Source organism: Odocoileus virginianus, chromosome 5 (genome assembly GCF_023699985.2).
Source record: "Odocoileus virginianus isolate 20LAN1187 ecotype Illinois chromosome 5, Ovbor_1.2, whole genome shotgun sequence".
NCBI lineage: Eukaryota > Metazoa > Chordata > Mammalia > Artiodactyla > Cervidae > Odocoileus > Odocoileus virginianus.
In genome coordinates this window covers 31,456,710-31,473,227 of record NC_069678.1, presented here as the reverse complement: position 1 = coordinate 31,473,227, position 16,518 = coordinate 31,456,710, and the positions used below count along the sequence as shown (strand labels likewise).

Genomic DNA, 16,518 nt, shown 5'->3' with positions numbered 1-16,518 from the left:
CTGATCCTCCTAAAAAAATAACCAAGTAGGTAGGCATGTTATAGCAGTTTTACAAATGAGGAAAAATCAGTTTTATAAATGAGACAGCTGCCACTCTGGTGAGAGACAAAACTGAAGTCTCCTGACTTCTTGCCAAGATCTCTCTACTTAAGCCTCAACAGCACCACCTCATTTGTCAAAGTTGTAATTTTGCATTTATCTGTCAGACTATTTCCTATCCCCACTAGCATGTGAACTCCATGAAAGCAAGGACTTTTTCCTGACCATTGCATCCCCAGTGCCCAGCAGGTGTTTTGCAAATATGTAATATTTGTTTAATGGATAAAAGAAATTACGGTTTTCCCCAATTGTCTTTAGTCTATTAAACGTAATTTATCTTATTTCTAGTAACTAATGTGAAAAAGTAGCAATATACCATATAGTTGATTAAATCGAAGCTTAACTTACTTCCAATATAACTCAAAAAAGAGTGGAAAAATGGCTGGGAACCAAGGCCTGAGTTCGAGTGCCCGCCCTGCGTTGAACTCGTAAGCTCTAGAGTAAATTAATTTTCTGAGCAGGAATTCTTATCTGTCAAAGAGCAAAGGGCTATAATGTCCACGATAACGTTTAGAGATAAGTTTTTCTTTAAATCAATTTGATGCAGGTCAGCGTCCCATTCCTCACATACTTCCCTTCTCGGCGACGGAGAACCTACTTAGTGAGAGAGAGCCAGGTACCAGGTAGGTCTCTCTCCGGGGACTCCGTCTGGACACCCTGCCGCAGGCCGCTGAGCACTGGCGGGGGCCGCCATCTTTCCCTTTGGCCCGACCCCAACCGCCACCCACGGGCACGGGGTAACGCGAACCTCACCTCTCCTCGCTGTCTCTGCATTTCACCTGCAACGGGACGAGTTGCTGGAACAAAATCTGGCTCATGCTGAACCGCTGCCCTGGCCAGTGTGCGAAAAAATACAACACAACAGGCCCGGCCCGCGATATTAGCCTGAAAGACTTCCGGGTCCTGTAAAGTTTGAGTTTGCCGCTCTACTTCCGCGGAGGAGGCGGGGAAAGAGAAACAGAGGGAATACGAAGGAGGTTTGGACCTCGCCGGCCACCATCAACTTCTTCCGGTTTTATGAAGCTGGGGTGGTAAAGTTCCGGGCATGGCGTTATCCTGCGTGGCGGGAGCTGACGCAGCCATATTTGTTATGGGAAAGGGACCAGAGTAAACCAGAGACCTTTTCTTTTCTTTAGCCCATCAATGCTTGCCACCCGGAGTAAGCCCTGAATTATGGCGGCCTCTGCTTTGACGCCGCATGGAACTGCCTTTCCAGAAGAGGGGCGATGCGGTTATTTTGTGGAAAAGAAGAAGCGGTTCTGCAGGATGGTGGTGGCAGCCGGAAAAAGGTTCTGTGGTGAACACGCTGGAGCCTCGGAGGTCTGGTATCGCCTTACCCTCTCGAGGGTCGGAAATAAGTTTCCTGGTCCGGCACCTCCCCTCTGACAGATTTCTTCTTCAGTCCCCTGGATTTTGCAGCTTTTCCTGTGATAAACGCAGTACTGGCCTCCCTAGGGAGAGATGATGAGCCGTAGTGAAGTGCAGTGTTTTCTTTTATTTAAGTAAAGCGCCAGCAGTGACCCGTTTATCTTGATACCAACTCATGGTAATGCTAGATTTTAGTTTTACTGCAGACTACCGCTTCTTGCGCTCGGCTCACTCTCCGCCTTCCTGATGGGAAATGGTGGTTTAGAAAGAAGAGTGATTAAAGAAAGAATCCAAGGTTTCACTAATTGTGTTTTCATTGTTTCGTGAACGATAATCACGTCTTGTGAATGCGGTTGAGAGAAACTTCTAAAAATTTTTTATTTAGACGTACAGTCTTTTGAAAGCAACTAGTAACTACTTTGCTGAAAAGGGGAAGGAGAGATTTAAAAAACACGTAAGAATGAATTCTTTTAAAATTGAGAACAGAAAGTGTACAGTTTTGCTCGATTGTACATATGATTGTATTGTCAAGCAGCATATACTTTTATGTATGTGTATTTCTTTAGGGTATACATGACAGGGCATTTAAAAAACAAGATAAAAAAACAAGATCAGCATAATGCTTATAGAAAAAGAGCATGTTTCATAGGTTTTAGGAAGATTAAACCATAGAGAAAAGCATTTGATTTCATGCCTTCTGAATATCCAGTATTATTTACATTATTTTTGTTTGTTAGATGGTTTATCCTTCTAGGCAATATCCAGTACAGATAACACCGTAGAACCCCTTCATCTGCTACTGATCCCTCATAGCTATAGCTCTAATTCATATTTTGCTTTAACTGTTAACTTGCCTGGAATGAAGTGTACTGAAACAAGCTTATTCTTCTTTTGACCTGTGACTGTGACCTGTGACTTACAGAAACTCTTTGAAGTACACTTTCTGTTGTATTTTGAGAGGACCAGCAAACGTCCCCTGATTGAAAAATGAATTTTATGATTGCAGGAGGATTTTTTTCTCCCTGTTATAAGACCTGGTATTTCACCTTAACCAGACGTCCAGAAGATGACAGCAGATGGAAACAGTAGTAATGACTAGATCCTTACAGGGTAATCCATATTCCTGAAGAGGAATGACATCATGTTATTAATCTCTTGAAAAAGGACTGAAAAGCACCAAGTAGAAACACCTTCAATGACTATGGTTTGGTTTTCAATTTAGGGTATTCTGGGCTTGCCTGGTGGCTGAGACATTAAAGAGTTTGCTTGCAATGCGGGAGACCCAGGTTCAATCCATGGGTTGGAAAGTTCCCTTGGAGAAAGGCATGGCCACCCACTCCAGTATAACTGCCTGAAAGATTCCATGGACAGAGGAGCTTGGTGGGTTACACAGCCCATGAGGTTGCAAAGAGTGGGATACACTGAGCAACTGACACTTTCACTGACTCTTTAATTTTTGTTATGATTGAGTATATTGTTTCCATCTCTTTTTTCTTAAGTGTCATATATGGCTGAGACAACTTGTACTTATTTTTACCCATTGTTTCTAATTTAGGGGTGATTTAGCCTCCCCAGACAATGTCTGAAGACATTTTGATTGTCACAGCTGGAAACTGTTTCTTGCATCTAATGGCTAGAGGCCAGAGATGCTGCCAAACATCCTACAGTGGGCAGGACAGCCCCCACAAAAAAGAATTATCCAGCCCCAAGTACAGTAGTGCCAAGGTTGAGAAGCCTTGTTTCTAACAAATAACGAATTCTAAAAGTACTTTCCCCTACTTATCATTAGACTTTGGGAAGTTAACATAGAGTCTTCTCCTTCATGGAGTTTAGACTTTAAAGCCAGCAAATAGGGAAGAATATGTGCTATATCTTCAAAAGATACTGAAAAGTCTCTTAACTAGTTCATGAAATTCAGTGAACATAGTTTTGTGGATACACTGGGAGGCAAAACGGAACTGAAATAAACTGAAAAAGAAATTGTTAATACTAGTAATGAACACAGCATTTACTGTATGAACAGCGCTGTGCTAACATTTCTTTTGAAACCTATTAGCTCAATTTTTACAACCCTTGAGAGGTAAGATACCTTATTATCTTTCAGATGAGGCAGTAAGACTTCAGATCATAGAGTTAGGAGCTGATAGTTAGGAACTGATAGAAAAATTAGGAATCTAAGCAGTCTGACTGACCTTTGGTTTTAACAGTTATACTATACAGACTTGCCAACACTATTAACTATTAACTCCTTTATTTTTTCTGAGTACATGTAGTTAAATCAATGTAACTTAGAAACAAATAGGATGTTATTATTCTGTACCAAAAGCTACAAAGCCAGTAGAGTATGATCACGTACCAAATGGTTAAAAGACCATATAGATGTCCCCAGCTGACTGTGGTTCAACTTATGATTCTTTGGCTTTATGATACTGCAAAAGCAGTGGGCATTCAGTAGAGAGCATACTTTGAATTTTGAATTTTTCATCTCTTCTGGGGCTAGTGATATGCAGTACTGGGCAGTGTCAGGGAGTCAGGGCTCCAAGTCAGCCATACTATCACAAGGATAAACAACTAATATGCTAACTGTCATTCTGTACCCACAGAACCGTCTGTTTTTCACTTTCGGTACAGTAGTCAATAAAATACATAAGATATTCAACACTTTATTATGAAATAGGCTTTTAGATGATTTTGCCCAACTGTAGACTTCTGTTAAGTGTTCTGATCACACTTGAGATAGACTAGATTATGCTGTAATGCTCGGTAGGCTAGGTGTATTATATGCATTTTTGACTGAGAATATGTCAACTTACAATGGGTTTATCAGGATGTAATTCCATCATCAGTTGAGTTGAGGAAGATCTGTCTTTTGTTGTGTCTGAGATACACTTTTCCCCCACACACATTTTAACATCTCTAAAATCAGAATATTTCTTAATATCAATGATATGTCATAATTTAGACTGGCAGCATTTTTTTTCCTTAGTGGTCCCTAGAATAATAGTGTATATCTAGTCAGTGCTGTCATAGATTCAAAATTACATATGTTGGCTTTCTCTGTAACTTTCTCTTTCTCTAGAGAAAGGTATCTTTCTCTGTAATCTATAGATCAGTGTTTCCCAAAGCAGTATTTGCTCATGTATACCTAAACTGGCTACACGAGAGGTTTTTTTTTTTAATTGAAGTATAGATGATGTGAAAGTTTAGTCACTCAGTTGTGTCTGACTCTTTGCAAACCCATGGACTGTAGCCTACCAGGATATCCATCCATGGGATTTTCCAGGCAAGAGTACTGGAGTGGGTTGCCATTTCCTTCTCCAGAGGAACTTCCTGACACAGGGATTGAACCCAGGTGTCCCACATTGTAGGCAGACGCTTTACGGTCTGAACCACCAGGGTACAGAGATACAATACAGTGATTCACAATTTTAAAGGTTATACTCCATTTACAGTGGTTATAACATATTGGCTATATTCCATGTGTTGTACAATATATCTCTGTAGTTTATTTTATACATAATAGTTTGTACCTCTTAATCCTCTGCCCCTATAATGTTCCTCTCCCCTTCTCTTCATTGGTAACCACTAGTTTGATCTGTATATTTGTCAGTCTGTTGCTTTTTTTCTTATTTTCACTAGGAGTATTTTTTTTAGAGTCCACATATAAGTGATATCACACAGTATTTGTCTTTCCCTGTCTAACTTATTTCTCTGACCGTATCCTCCAAGTCTATCCATTTTGTTGCAAGTGGCAGAATTCCAGTCTTTTTAAAGGCTGAATAGTATTCCATAGGGGTGGGTGTGTGTGTGTGTACCACATCATCTTAATCCATTCATCTGTTGAATACTTAACGTTGTTTCTATATCTTGGCAGTTATAAATAATGCTACTGTGAACATTGGGGTACACATATCTTTCTGAATTAGTGTTTTTATGGATATGTACCCAGAAGTGGAATTGCTGGGTCATATGGTAGTTGTATTCTTCATTTTTTGAGAGCCCTTCTTAATATTTTCCATAGTGACTACCAATTTACATTCCTACCAACAGTGAATGAGGATTTCCTTTTTTCCACATGACTGTCAGTATTTGTTGTTTATGTTCTTTTTAATGATAGCCATTCTGACAGGTATGAGGTGATATCTCATTACACTAGAAATTTGTGTTTTAAACTCGATGATCTGATTTTGGGAGTGTTTTGTTAATGTGCCTTTAAGGTTTCCTTAATCTTGTTTTGGGCTAGCATAAGCTTATGATTATACTGAAGTTGTATCTAGTATCTGTAAGCAATAAACTTGATATATTGTTAGAATAAATATGTTCTTTGTTTTGTTGTTGTTTTTAGGAAGAAAATGCTCGGAAAAGAATTCTGTGTCCTTTAGATCCAAAACAGTAAGTATGGGTTGGAGAAGGGTTTTTCTGTGCTAGAAACAGTGATTATCACAGTCTTATTTTAAATAATTTTCTCTTTGAATTTAGCACAGTATATGAAGATCAACTAGCAAAGCATTTGAAAAAGTGTAACTCAAGAGAGAAGCCGAAACCTGTAAGTGTTTGGTCAGTAAAATTGAATGGTAAAATAGGTGCTATGTAATATTTATATATACTTAGTAGATTACAAATATGAGCTTTTAACAAAGCTCTTGCTTCAGGAGACTGAAATATGGTAAATACACCTGAGTGTATATAGGACATTAGACTGTGAATCCACTAGGAGTCCTAATTCAGGTAACAGATGTTTTTGCAACAAAAATAGTACTCAGAGAGTAATTCCACAGTTTATCTATTCAAAAATACTTAATGCCAACGCTAGTGGTAAAGAAACCACCTGGCGGTGCAGGAGACACAAGAGACACAGGTTCATGCCCTGGGTCAGGAAGATCCCCTGGAAGAGGGCACGGCAACCCACTGCAGCATTCTTGCCGGGAGAACCCCATGGACAGAGGAGCCTGGTGGCCCCAGTCCACAGGGGAGAAGAGAGTCAGACACAACTGAGGCAACTTAGCACAGTAGCATACAAGTTTATTTCAGGAAAATATGATCCCAGTCTTCAGTGAACTGTTAAGTTCAATGAAAGAAGTAAGTGTACATGTGATAAGAGCACATACTTGCATTAAAATTAAATCTAAGGGATCAAGAAAGACTTTCCAGAAAGAGTAACACTTGAACTAAATCCTTTTTTTAAATATATAATTCTTTTTTTTTTTTGGCTATGCTGGGCCTTCGTGGCTGTGTGGGGTTTTTTCCAATTGTGGAGAGCAGGGTCTACCCTCCAGTTGCAGTAGGCCAGATTGTCATCACGGTGGCTTCTCTTGTTGCAGAGCATGGGCTTTAGGGTGAGCAGGCTTCAGTAGTTGTGGCACATAGGCTCAGTAGTTGCTGCTCCCAGGCTCTAGGGCACAGGTCCTGCACCTGGATAATAATCTTCCTGGATCAGGGATCAAATCTGTCTCCTGCATTGGCAGATAGATTCTCAACCATTGGACTACCAGGGAAGTCCCAGCAGCACTGTCATTTTGACGACAAATTATCCCCATACATTTCCAAATGCCTTCTAATTGAGAACCAGTAAGCCAGATGGCACAAGTTTAAAAAGAAAAGATATTTACGTTAAGATGTGTAGTGGAAAAGGGATGACTGTCCCTAGTTAGCCTCTGGGTGAAAAGAATGTTGCCTTCACTTTCAGGTGTGCATGGCGATTATCTGGCTTCACTGGTGGCTCAGGCAGGTTCTTTAGAACCTGCCTGCAATGCAGGAGTGTTAGCGTTAGTCACTCGGTAGTGTCTGACTCTCTGCAACCCCAGGGACTGCATGTAGCCATCAGGCTCCTCTGTCCATGGGATTCTCCAGGCAAGCATCCTTGAGTGGGTTGCCATTTCCTTCTCCAGGGGATCTTCCCAACCCAGGGATTGAACCTGGGTCTCCTGCATTACAGGCAGATTCTTTACCATCTGAGTCACAAGGGAACCCGGGTTCAGTCCCTGGATTGGGAAGATCTCCTGGAGAAGGGAATGGCTACCTACTCCAGCATTCTATCCTGGAGAATTCCATGGACAGAGCCAAAGAGTTGGACACACCTGAGCAACTAACATTTTCACTTTCACAGGCATGGAGGTTCTCTTCCTTACCTGTTAGACTTTAGTTAAAGCAAGCAGGTTAAATATGTGTTCTGGGAACGATTTGAGAGAAAAAGTCAATTTATTGAAACTGGACTACCCCTGTGAATTTCCTGGTGATCCAGTGCTCGGGACTCCATGATTTCATTGCCAAAGAACCAGGTTCAGTCCCTGGTTGGGGAACTAAGATCCCACAGGCTGAGTGGCACTGGGCCAAAAAAAAAAATGGAATACCCATGCACAGATTTCATTGCATGCTGGGAACACAGCAAAAAGGAAAGGGAGAAAAGCAGTGGGATGATGAGATAGAGAAAAGAAATGCAGAACAGTTTTTGTCTAGTACACTATGTATAACATGAAAACCAGGTTTTGCTTTACTAATAGTTGTAGCTATTAATAATTTTCCATTATAGTTTTTTCAGTCATCCAACAAAACATTCTGATACCCACTTTCTAACCTGTTCCACTTATTCACTAGTTTCTCTTATTACCCATATAAGTAAAAGTAGCAACCCACAATCCACACATTACTTTTCTGCTGTTTGTATAACTAAAGCCTATTACTGCGCATAATATCTCAGGAGTTGTTTTCACTTTCAAAAGAGAATTTGTAAAAAATTACACTATTTCATTCATTTATATCTACATGGTCTAATATGTAGCCTCTGCTGCTGCTAAGTCACTTCAGTCATGTCCGACTCTGTGTGACCCCATAGATAGCAGCCTACCAGACTCGCCCATCCGTGGGATTCTCCAGGCAAGAATACTGGAGTGGGTTGCCATTTCCTTCTCTAGCCATGTGTAACTATTTAAATTTGAGTTAATTAAAATTAAGCAAAATGAAAGTCTGGTTCGTCAGTCACACTAGCCATATTTCAAGGCTGCAGCTACCATGTTGGCTAGGGCAGATATAGAACATTTTCATTATTGAATATGTTGAACTAGATCCTTACTTAGAGTCTTTCTGTCCCTGAAAATGGACTAGAAATATCTCACTATGTTAATTTACACAACATAGTATCACAGGACATTTTTATATTCTGTTTTAACTAGTACTTTAAAATAGAAGAAACCAGACTTAAACCATTGTAATATTTTTTCATAACTGTTTGTGGTCATGCTACCTATGTGATAAACAGCCATTTGTAGTTGGACCTTTGTTTTTGCTTTAGCAGTTAGCAAAACTAACATCCTCAGTCTATGCTTGAGATAGGTAAAAATGTTAATAGAAATTACTAATAAGTTTCTTTGGACTATAAATGTTTATTCAGATAGCCACCTCACTAGACTGTAAGATACAGGAACACAGAGGTTTTTGTCTGTTCTGTTCACTCTGGTGAATCCTCAGCAACTAAAGCAAGTTAAGGAACAGACTAGTCACTCAGTAATTATTTATGAATAATTTTTTCATGAATAAATGAATGAAAGAAAGAGAAGGTGGCAGGTACAGAGTATTAGAAGGGATGAATCAGTTTTTCACCTTAATTTTTGTGAACTCTTCACATTAATAACTTTTGTTATCATTTTGTTTTTGTTAAGGACTTCTTTATTCAAGATATTAATTCAGGCTTAAAAGACGAAACTGAAATACCGGATCAGTTAGTAAGTACTTGACTTTTTAATTTTATGAGGTGTTCATGAGCATCTCCACACTGTAAATAAGCTTACAGTTTTTGTTCCAATTTTTGAAATAAATTTAACTATTTTAACATAGAATGCATTTCTTATAGAATCAATGTTATCAGTTCCCAGACCAGCTCATGTCCCATTTTTGTATATAGGTTCCAATTTCGTCTCTCTCTGAAGAGCAGCTGGAAAACTTAATTAAGAAATTGAGAAAAGCAAGTGAAGGTAAGTCTGCCTAAATTTGCAAGTTAAATTTTATTAGAATAATCAGGTGGTGTATGAGTTGAACTTTCCTGGTGGCTCAGACAGTCAAGAGTGTGCCTGCAATGCAGGAGACCCAGGTTCAATCCCTGGGTTGGGGATCCCCTAGAGAAGGGAAATTCCTCTGGTTTAAGAGATATTACTACCATTGCTTAGAACCCTACTGTTTCACACTTGGTTGTTTAGGCTTGTGTGCTTTTATTTGGCACAGGTTTGAACTGCACACTTAAAGATCAAATTATGTCCCATCCAGCATTGCATGATGCCCTTAATGACCCTAAAAATGGTGATTCTGCAGCCAAACATCTGAAACAGCAGGTATGTTTAAACCACAGTAACTCTACTAAAAATGGCCTTTTTGTTCATTTGTCAGAAGCTAACATTCTGTTTTTTTCTAAATATAGTATTAATGAAATTTTGTTTAGGCTATCTTTCATGGTACAGAATCTCCATTTCAAACAATGTTGTCCAAACATATATGGAAAGTCCTTGGCACGGATAGGGTTCTGAGTACTGCACGTTAAGTTTTTAAAAATAGGAGAGAAACTTTAAAGCCAAAGAAAAATTATCATTATGAACGTGGTGCCCTATACAGAAATTGTCTTGCTGTTTTTCTATTTGAGCCAGATGTTTTTGTTCTAGTTTATAAAATAATCTTGTGAAGTTTGCAGGCTTCTATTTTAGGTAACATTGAAAATTTAAAGTTACTTGGTCCAAGAAGATGCTTTGTTGAATTTGGAGCAGGAAAGGGAAAATTGTCTCATTGGGTTGATATTGCCTTAAAAGATGCTGAAAAAGTTCACTTCATCCTAGTAGAAAAGGTGACCACAAGATTCAAGGTAAGTGAAACCATTGTGGTATATTTGTAGCCAGATTTTGTTTGCACTTAAGAAAAAAAGCCTCTAAAAGAAAATGAGTTTTTTGTGTTTATTTGATTGTAGTTTTTTATTCTAATTATATTGGTGACTTAAACTAAATGTAACTTTTTTTAATCTAAATTTCGATAGTTGATTGATCTGAGTTCTTAAAATAACAAAGACAGAAGATACGTGGAAAGAGCCAAGCTCAAGCTAGGAATTAAGGCTTCAGTCCTTCCCTACCTCTGAAACCTACTGTTTGTTCAGTGAACATTTATTGAGCATACCAGCAGAACCATGACAGATATTGAGTAGATAAAGTCAGATAAGATGAGAGTCCCTATTTCTATTACTTATGTTTAGAGTGAAAGTGAAAGTTGCTCAGTCGTGTCCAACTCTTTGCGACCCCATGGACTATACAGTCCATGGAATTCTCTAGGGCAGAATACTGGAGTGAGTAGCCTTTCCCTTATCCAGGGGATCTTCCCAACCCAAGAATCAAACCAGGTCTCCTGCATTGCAGGCAGATTCTTTACCAGCTGAGCCACAAACGAAGCCCACTTAGATTTAGAAAGAAGAGACAAATAGATAAATGATTTTTTTTTTCAGTGTTAAAATATGGGGGGGAAAAAGCTGCACAGAATACAGTGTGTGTTCAAAGGAGGGAGTGACAAGTTTTACTGCAGGGAAGTGATGATAAATGGCTACATAGAAAAAATGATATTTGAGGTGTGTCTTGAAAAGGGAGTATTTTCTAGATACAGGGCTTGAGAAGCATTCTAGGAAGCAAGAACAGTGTAACCAAATGCCTGAAAGGACAGGGGAACACAGAAACATTTCTGGGTGATGGAAGTACATGGTGTGAAGTAGAGTTCAACAGTGAGATGGGAGAGGTGGGAGAGACCTTGGAAGGGGTCATAGTTTATGCTATGGAAGGAGTTTGACTTTATCCTTTTACATGCTGGGGATACAGTGGAAACAAGATTTAATTCTTGTCTTCAAAAAGCTTACATCTAATGGGACAGTTTTATAAGCATATTGGTTTAGTACGCTAAGTGATAAGGACCAGATGATGTAAGAGTTCTACCAGAAGATAGAACACCAGCCTCAATGTAGGTTTCCTGAGGAGAAGGAAGCAGCAAAGAAGAGATTTAAGGAGTATATCAGGATTGGTGAAGTAAGTGGAGTTTTAAAAGTTCATCCTAGCAGTACCATTAAAGCTGTATCAGAGGAGTATGACCTAGAGAGATTAATAATAAGATACTAGCCTATGATCCAGGTAAGAAATGGGCCAGAGCTAAGGATATTGCAGTGAGACAGAGGAGGGAAGAATATGAGAAATGTAATGATAGTGGGAGCCATGAGACTTTATTAAGAGGGAGGAGTTACTTCTGGTGACCTTTTGTGCCTTAAATGACTAAGTGGTGTTCTTCCCTCAGACAGGGATGTGGCAGGATGAAGGAGAAGAATATAGTTCAGAGGGAGAAATAATGAGTTCGGTTTTGGATGAGTTTGCTGTTGAAGGAGAACTTTGTGTTCGACAGTTGGATTTGTGTGTGCTCATCAGAACGGTCTGGGCCACAGTGTAGGTTTATCAGTCATAGGTATCTGTATATAGATGAGAATGGTTGTGATCTTTCAGGGAAAGTAAGGAGAGAAGCCAGCCACAAATAGTGTATTAGGGCCTGATAAAGATAAAGGAGCTGGCAAATAATCTTAGGTAAGTCAGTTAACATCTATGAGCATTAATGCCTTCATCAGTGAATTGGGGATTTTTAGAATTAAAGGAAATAATGTGCACATTATAATTTATAAAATGTTCGAGGCTTGTAAAAATGTGAGGGCTTCCCTAGTAGCTCAGCTGGTAAAGAATTCACCTGCAATGCAGGAGACCCCAGTTCAATTCCTGGGTTGGGAAGATCTGCTGGAGAAGGGATAGCATACCCACTCCAGTATTCTTGGGCTTCCCTGGTGACTGTTGGTGAGGAATCCACCTGCAACGCAGGAGACCTGGGTTCGATCCCTGGGTTGGGAAGATCCCTTGGAGAAGGGAAAGGCTACGCACTACAGTATTCTGGCCTGGAAAATCCCATGGACTTGTTATTTTCTGCCACAGAATATACAATTAACAATTCTGCTTTTTAAATACTAAAAAATAAAATGGAAAATTATTAGCTCTGACTTTTGAAAAGAAAAAGAAATCTTTTTATTTTCATAAAGCTTTTTTTTCCCTTACATGAAACCTATTGTTATAATAATGTTCTGTTTATACAGGTAGATGGCAAACACAGAAAGAAAAATTCAGTGTTTGAAAGACTTCAAATTGATATTCAACACTTGTGTTTGAGTAAGTTGCATAACTTTCAGTTGCTCTTCCATAAATCATGGAATTTTCAAACTCTTGAGGGTTGCTTAGAAATCCAATCAGGCAGAACAGTGCTTCAGGAAAAACAAAGATTAATCCATTTTTAATATAGAATTTTATATCTTAACATTTAGATACATATAAATGGGATGAGGGCACTCTTAAGAAATTGTTTTTCAGTATCCGCTAGACATGAAATGTCATACTAGAGAATAGTTTAAAATTTTTGATAATATGCCCTTATCTTGCTTATTTGTGCTGTTGAATTACTGAGTTTGTTCATGCCATACACCAGCCTTCTGCCCATTGTTAACATGACTTTACCAAAACTGTTAAGGAATTGAGCTAGTTCTCTCCCACAATTTTAAATTGTACCAAAGAAAATAACCCATCTCTATGGAACTTATTTCATACACACACCAATGAATCATACTTTTTAATGCCCTTTTTGTACCTTTTTTAGTTTTTCATATTATTTAGAATAAAAATAATACAAACATATGCCAGCAACCTCTTCTGCTAATTTTAATTCAGCCCTGTAATGCAACCCACCATTGGCCCATATTGTAAATAAAATTTGTTCATTGAGTTAGTAGATAATTTATAATTTAATTTTTTTTGCTTGGTCTTTTAAAAATGTATTTAAGGTCTTATGTATAGCACAGGGAACTATATTCAATGTCCCCTGACAAACCATATTGAAGAAGAATATATATATATGTTTATATAACTGATGACTTTGCTGTATAGTCGAAATTAACACATCATTGTAAATCGACTATTGAGGTATAACTTTAAAAATTGCACTTTAATTGTCTTAAATTGTTTTAATACATTTATCAAGTATTCTGTTAGTTGCCATCTTCCTGAAAAATTCTGTCCTGGATCCTTCAGACCTGTTCCAGTCTAGACTGGGCGTGCTCCTTTCTGTTCCTAGGGCACAATTGTCAACCTTAAAACTCTTCATTCTCATCCTGGGGATTCCCTTCACTCTTGTAGGTTGAAATATATTTTTCCACATTTTTTTTTTCTCTTTTGGCCATCCTGGATGGGTTTTGGGATCTTAGTTCCCCAACCAGGGATCGAATCCTCAGCAGTGAAAGTGTGGAGTCCTAACCACTGGACCGCCAGGGAATTCTCTATTTATCTACATCTAACCCTACATCTTCCTCTGTTAATTTACTCTTCTTGGGCAAAGACCTCCTCTGTAGCTTCCTGAGAAACACCTGCATTAGAAAGAAATTTGATAACCTTGCATTGTCTGAAAATATCTTTTAACTTTACCCTTACACTTGATTTGGCTGGATCTTTTCTATTTCTGGGGCTTCCCTTGTGGCTCAGCTGGTAAAGAATCTGCCTGCGATGATCCCTGGGTTGGGAATATCCCCTGGGGAAGGGAAAGGTTACCTACTCCAGTATCCTGGCCTGGAGAATTCCATGGACTGTATAGTCCATGGGTTCACAAAGAGTTGGGCACAACTGAGTCACTTTCACTTTCACTTTCTATTTCTAAGAACTTTGAAACTATTACTCCATTAGTATTGTTGTTTAAAAGTTCAGTGCTGTTCTGAGTCCTGATCCCTTGTACATCATCCCTTTTTTCTTTCTAGAAATGTATAGGCTCTTTTCTCTGTCCTCAGTTTTAAATTTCCACAATGATGTGCCTTATAGTCATATTTTTATCTGTTGTGTTGGGCACTTGGTGTGCTTTTGTGTTTAGAGCAGTGGTTCTCAACTAAAGACAGTTTTGGCCCTCAGGGAGAATTGACAATGTCTGAGATATTTTTTGTTGTCACAAGAGTAGACATGTTGCTGGCTAGGTGGATACAGACCAGAGCCCTGCTAAATATCCTATAAGGTACAGTACAGTTCTCCACAGCAGTGAATTATTGGAGCCAAAAGTTAATAATGCCAAGGGTGAGAAATCCTGATTTAGAGATTCCAGTATTCTCAGCTTTCTGGGAAATTTCCTTGCATTCTGGGTAATTTCTTTGCATTCTTTCTTTCTTAATTTTCTCTGCTTCATTTTTTTCTTTTCTCCTTTAATGGGAGAACTTTTATGATCTAGTTATTAGACCTGAAATAGTTCTCTACTTTTCTTGACTTTACTTCTCTGTTCTGTATCTTTTTTTTTATACTTTTGCAAATTTCTTCAACTTAATTTCTTCTATCATAGTTTTAATTTCTAAGATCTTTTTCTCTGAATTTATCTGTTATTTTAACTGTTCTTCTTTTCAGAATTGTAGTATCTTTGTGAGGATATTAGCATACGCTTTTTAAGAAGTATTCTCCCTTTATAGTCTGTCTTTACTCATTTGCTCTTTTCCATTTGTTTTGGTCTGTCTTTTTCAACTGAGAGGCTCTGCTCAAGCATCTGTGCTTTTTGATGGTGTGTTCATAGTGAGGATCGAGGGACTATGAACTCTTGAGTCTTGAAGTGGAATTGTTGACTTCAAGCTCCAGTTTGAAGTAACTTGTCTAAAACATGATCTTTCCTCTTGGCTGGTCAGGTTCCCCAAATAACACTTTTTGATCACCTGCCTAGAGGGTGAGAGTCTAGTTACTAATGTTGTGGGACCCTGTGAGGAGTAAGAGCTTCATCCATATGCATACTCAGTTAATCCTGCTATTTTACCACACATCAGCTTTGCACTTAGGGCTTCCCTCATAGCTCAGACAGTAAAGAATCTGCCTGCAATGCGGGAGGCCCAGGTTCGATCCCTGGTTTGGGAAGATCCCCTGGAGAAGGGAATAGCAACCCACTCCAGTATTTTTGCCTGGAGAATTCCATGGACAGATGAGCCTGTCAGGCTACAATCCACGGGGTCAGAGAGTCAGACATGACTGAGCGACTAGCACACACACACAACTTCCCACTTCTTACCGTCCTTCAGTCCATTGACCTCCTGTCTTAATTGCTTCAGAGAATTATCTAGTTTTCCACCAGTTGGTAGAGAGGTCATCATCAGGTGGCTATGAGATGTGGATCTGACTACTTCTTAAATAGACTTTCTGCCAGTGCACTGTTATTCATAACTGTCTCAGCTCTTCTTCCAAAATTCCTGATGCCCCCAGTTCCATAAGAGCTTGATTAGACAACCTTTCTCTTCACTCTGATAGATAAGTTTCTTGAATCACTTTACTTGGGCAAACTGTTCCACTTGTTACCAATTTCTTCTAGCATGTGATATCGTCTGAAAGCAAGCAACAGAAAATTTGAAATATTTACTAAGGACCTCCATTGGACAAATAACTGTGCTGGGTGCTATAGCTGAACTTGTAGGGGGAAACATACTTTTCATTTCAGAAACTTAGAAAAAGGAATATGAATTGGATGGTGAGGGGGTGGGGGTGTTGGAAACAGAAGCCATAACTGTGATGTTCTGCATTTAGCTACATTACCCTGTAGATGTCTTTTTTCTTTTTTTTTTTTACTTTTATATACTATTATGACTATTTTATTCAGAACAGTGTGAAAAGCTAAAATAATGTCTTACTCTTATATAAGATTATATCTTATTCAAGATACAATAAAAGCTGTATTTTTAGTTTGATGATAATATTGAGTATATAATATTGTGTAATGTAAAATGTTGGTTGTATTATTCATGTGTATTTGTCATATATATTAGTTATATACCTAGTAGGGAAATTTTTGAGTCCTTTTATCAATGGATAATAGTAGTTAGCAAAATAAGGCTTCAACAGGGTAAAGTCCTGAGTCAGTATGGAATAGCCCTGGCCTAAAAAATCAAGAAACTTTAAATTAGGAGTAAAGAACCTGCTGGGGATAAGGTGGGAAGAAAAGGAAAACAAAAAACTTTTA

The 16,518-nt window shown here is 38.7% G+C and overlaps 2 protein-coding genes across 5 annotated transcripts in view; one reads left to right on the top strand and one right to left on the bottom strand.

The window, feature by feature from the left end:
* The window catches only part of SASS6 (SAS-6 centriolar assembly protein), a 50,593-nt gene extending 49,560 nt beyond the window's left edge, over window positions 1-1,033 (bottom strand). For both annotated transcript variants that reach the window (XM_020906058.2, XM_020906057.2), the window contains exon 1: window positions 853-1,033. In XM_020906058.2, coding sequence (XP_020761717.1) covers window positions 853-917 — 65 coding nt within the window. In that variant the 5' untranslated portion in view covers window positions 918-1,033. The remainder of the gene's footprint in view (window positions 1-852) is intronic.
* An 81-nt stretch (window positions 1,034-1,114) lies between these two features.
* Window positions 1,115-16,518, top strand: part of TRMT13 (tRNA methyltransferase 13 homolog) — a 19,714-nt gene continuing 4,310 nt past the window's right edge. The window contains exons 1-8 of one of the 3 annotated variants that reach the window (XM_070467743.1): window positions 1,115-1,419; window positions 5,813-5,859; window positions 5,947-6,013; window positions 9,123-9,185; window positions 9,365-9,434; window positions 9,682-9,788; window positions 10,142-10,309; window positions 12,602-12,674. In XM_070467743.1, the coding sequence (XP_070323844.1) occupies window positions 1,273-1,419; window positions 5,813-5,859; window positions 5,947-6,013; window positions 9,123-9,185; window positions 9,365-9,434; window positions 9,682-9,788; window positions 10,142-10,309; window positions 12,602-12,674 (742 nt within the window). In that variant the 5' untranslated portion in view covers window positions 1,115-1,272. Of the gene's footprint in view, window positions 1,420-1,498; window positions 1,646-5,812; window positions 5,860-5,946; window positions 6,014-9,122; window positions 9,186-9,364; window positions 9,435-9,681; window positions 9,789-10,141; window positions 10,310-12,601; window positions 12,675-16,518 lie in introns of those variants that run through there. The other 2 variants (XM_020906061.2, XM_020906062.2) reach the window with 2 other exon arrangements.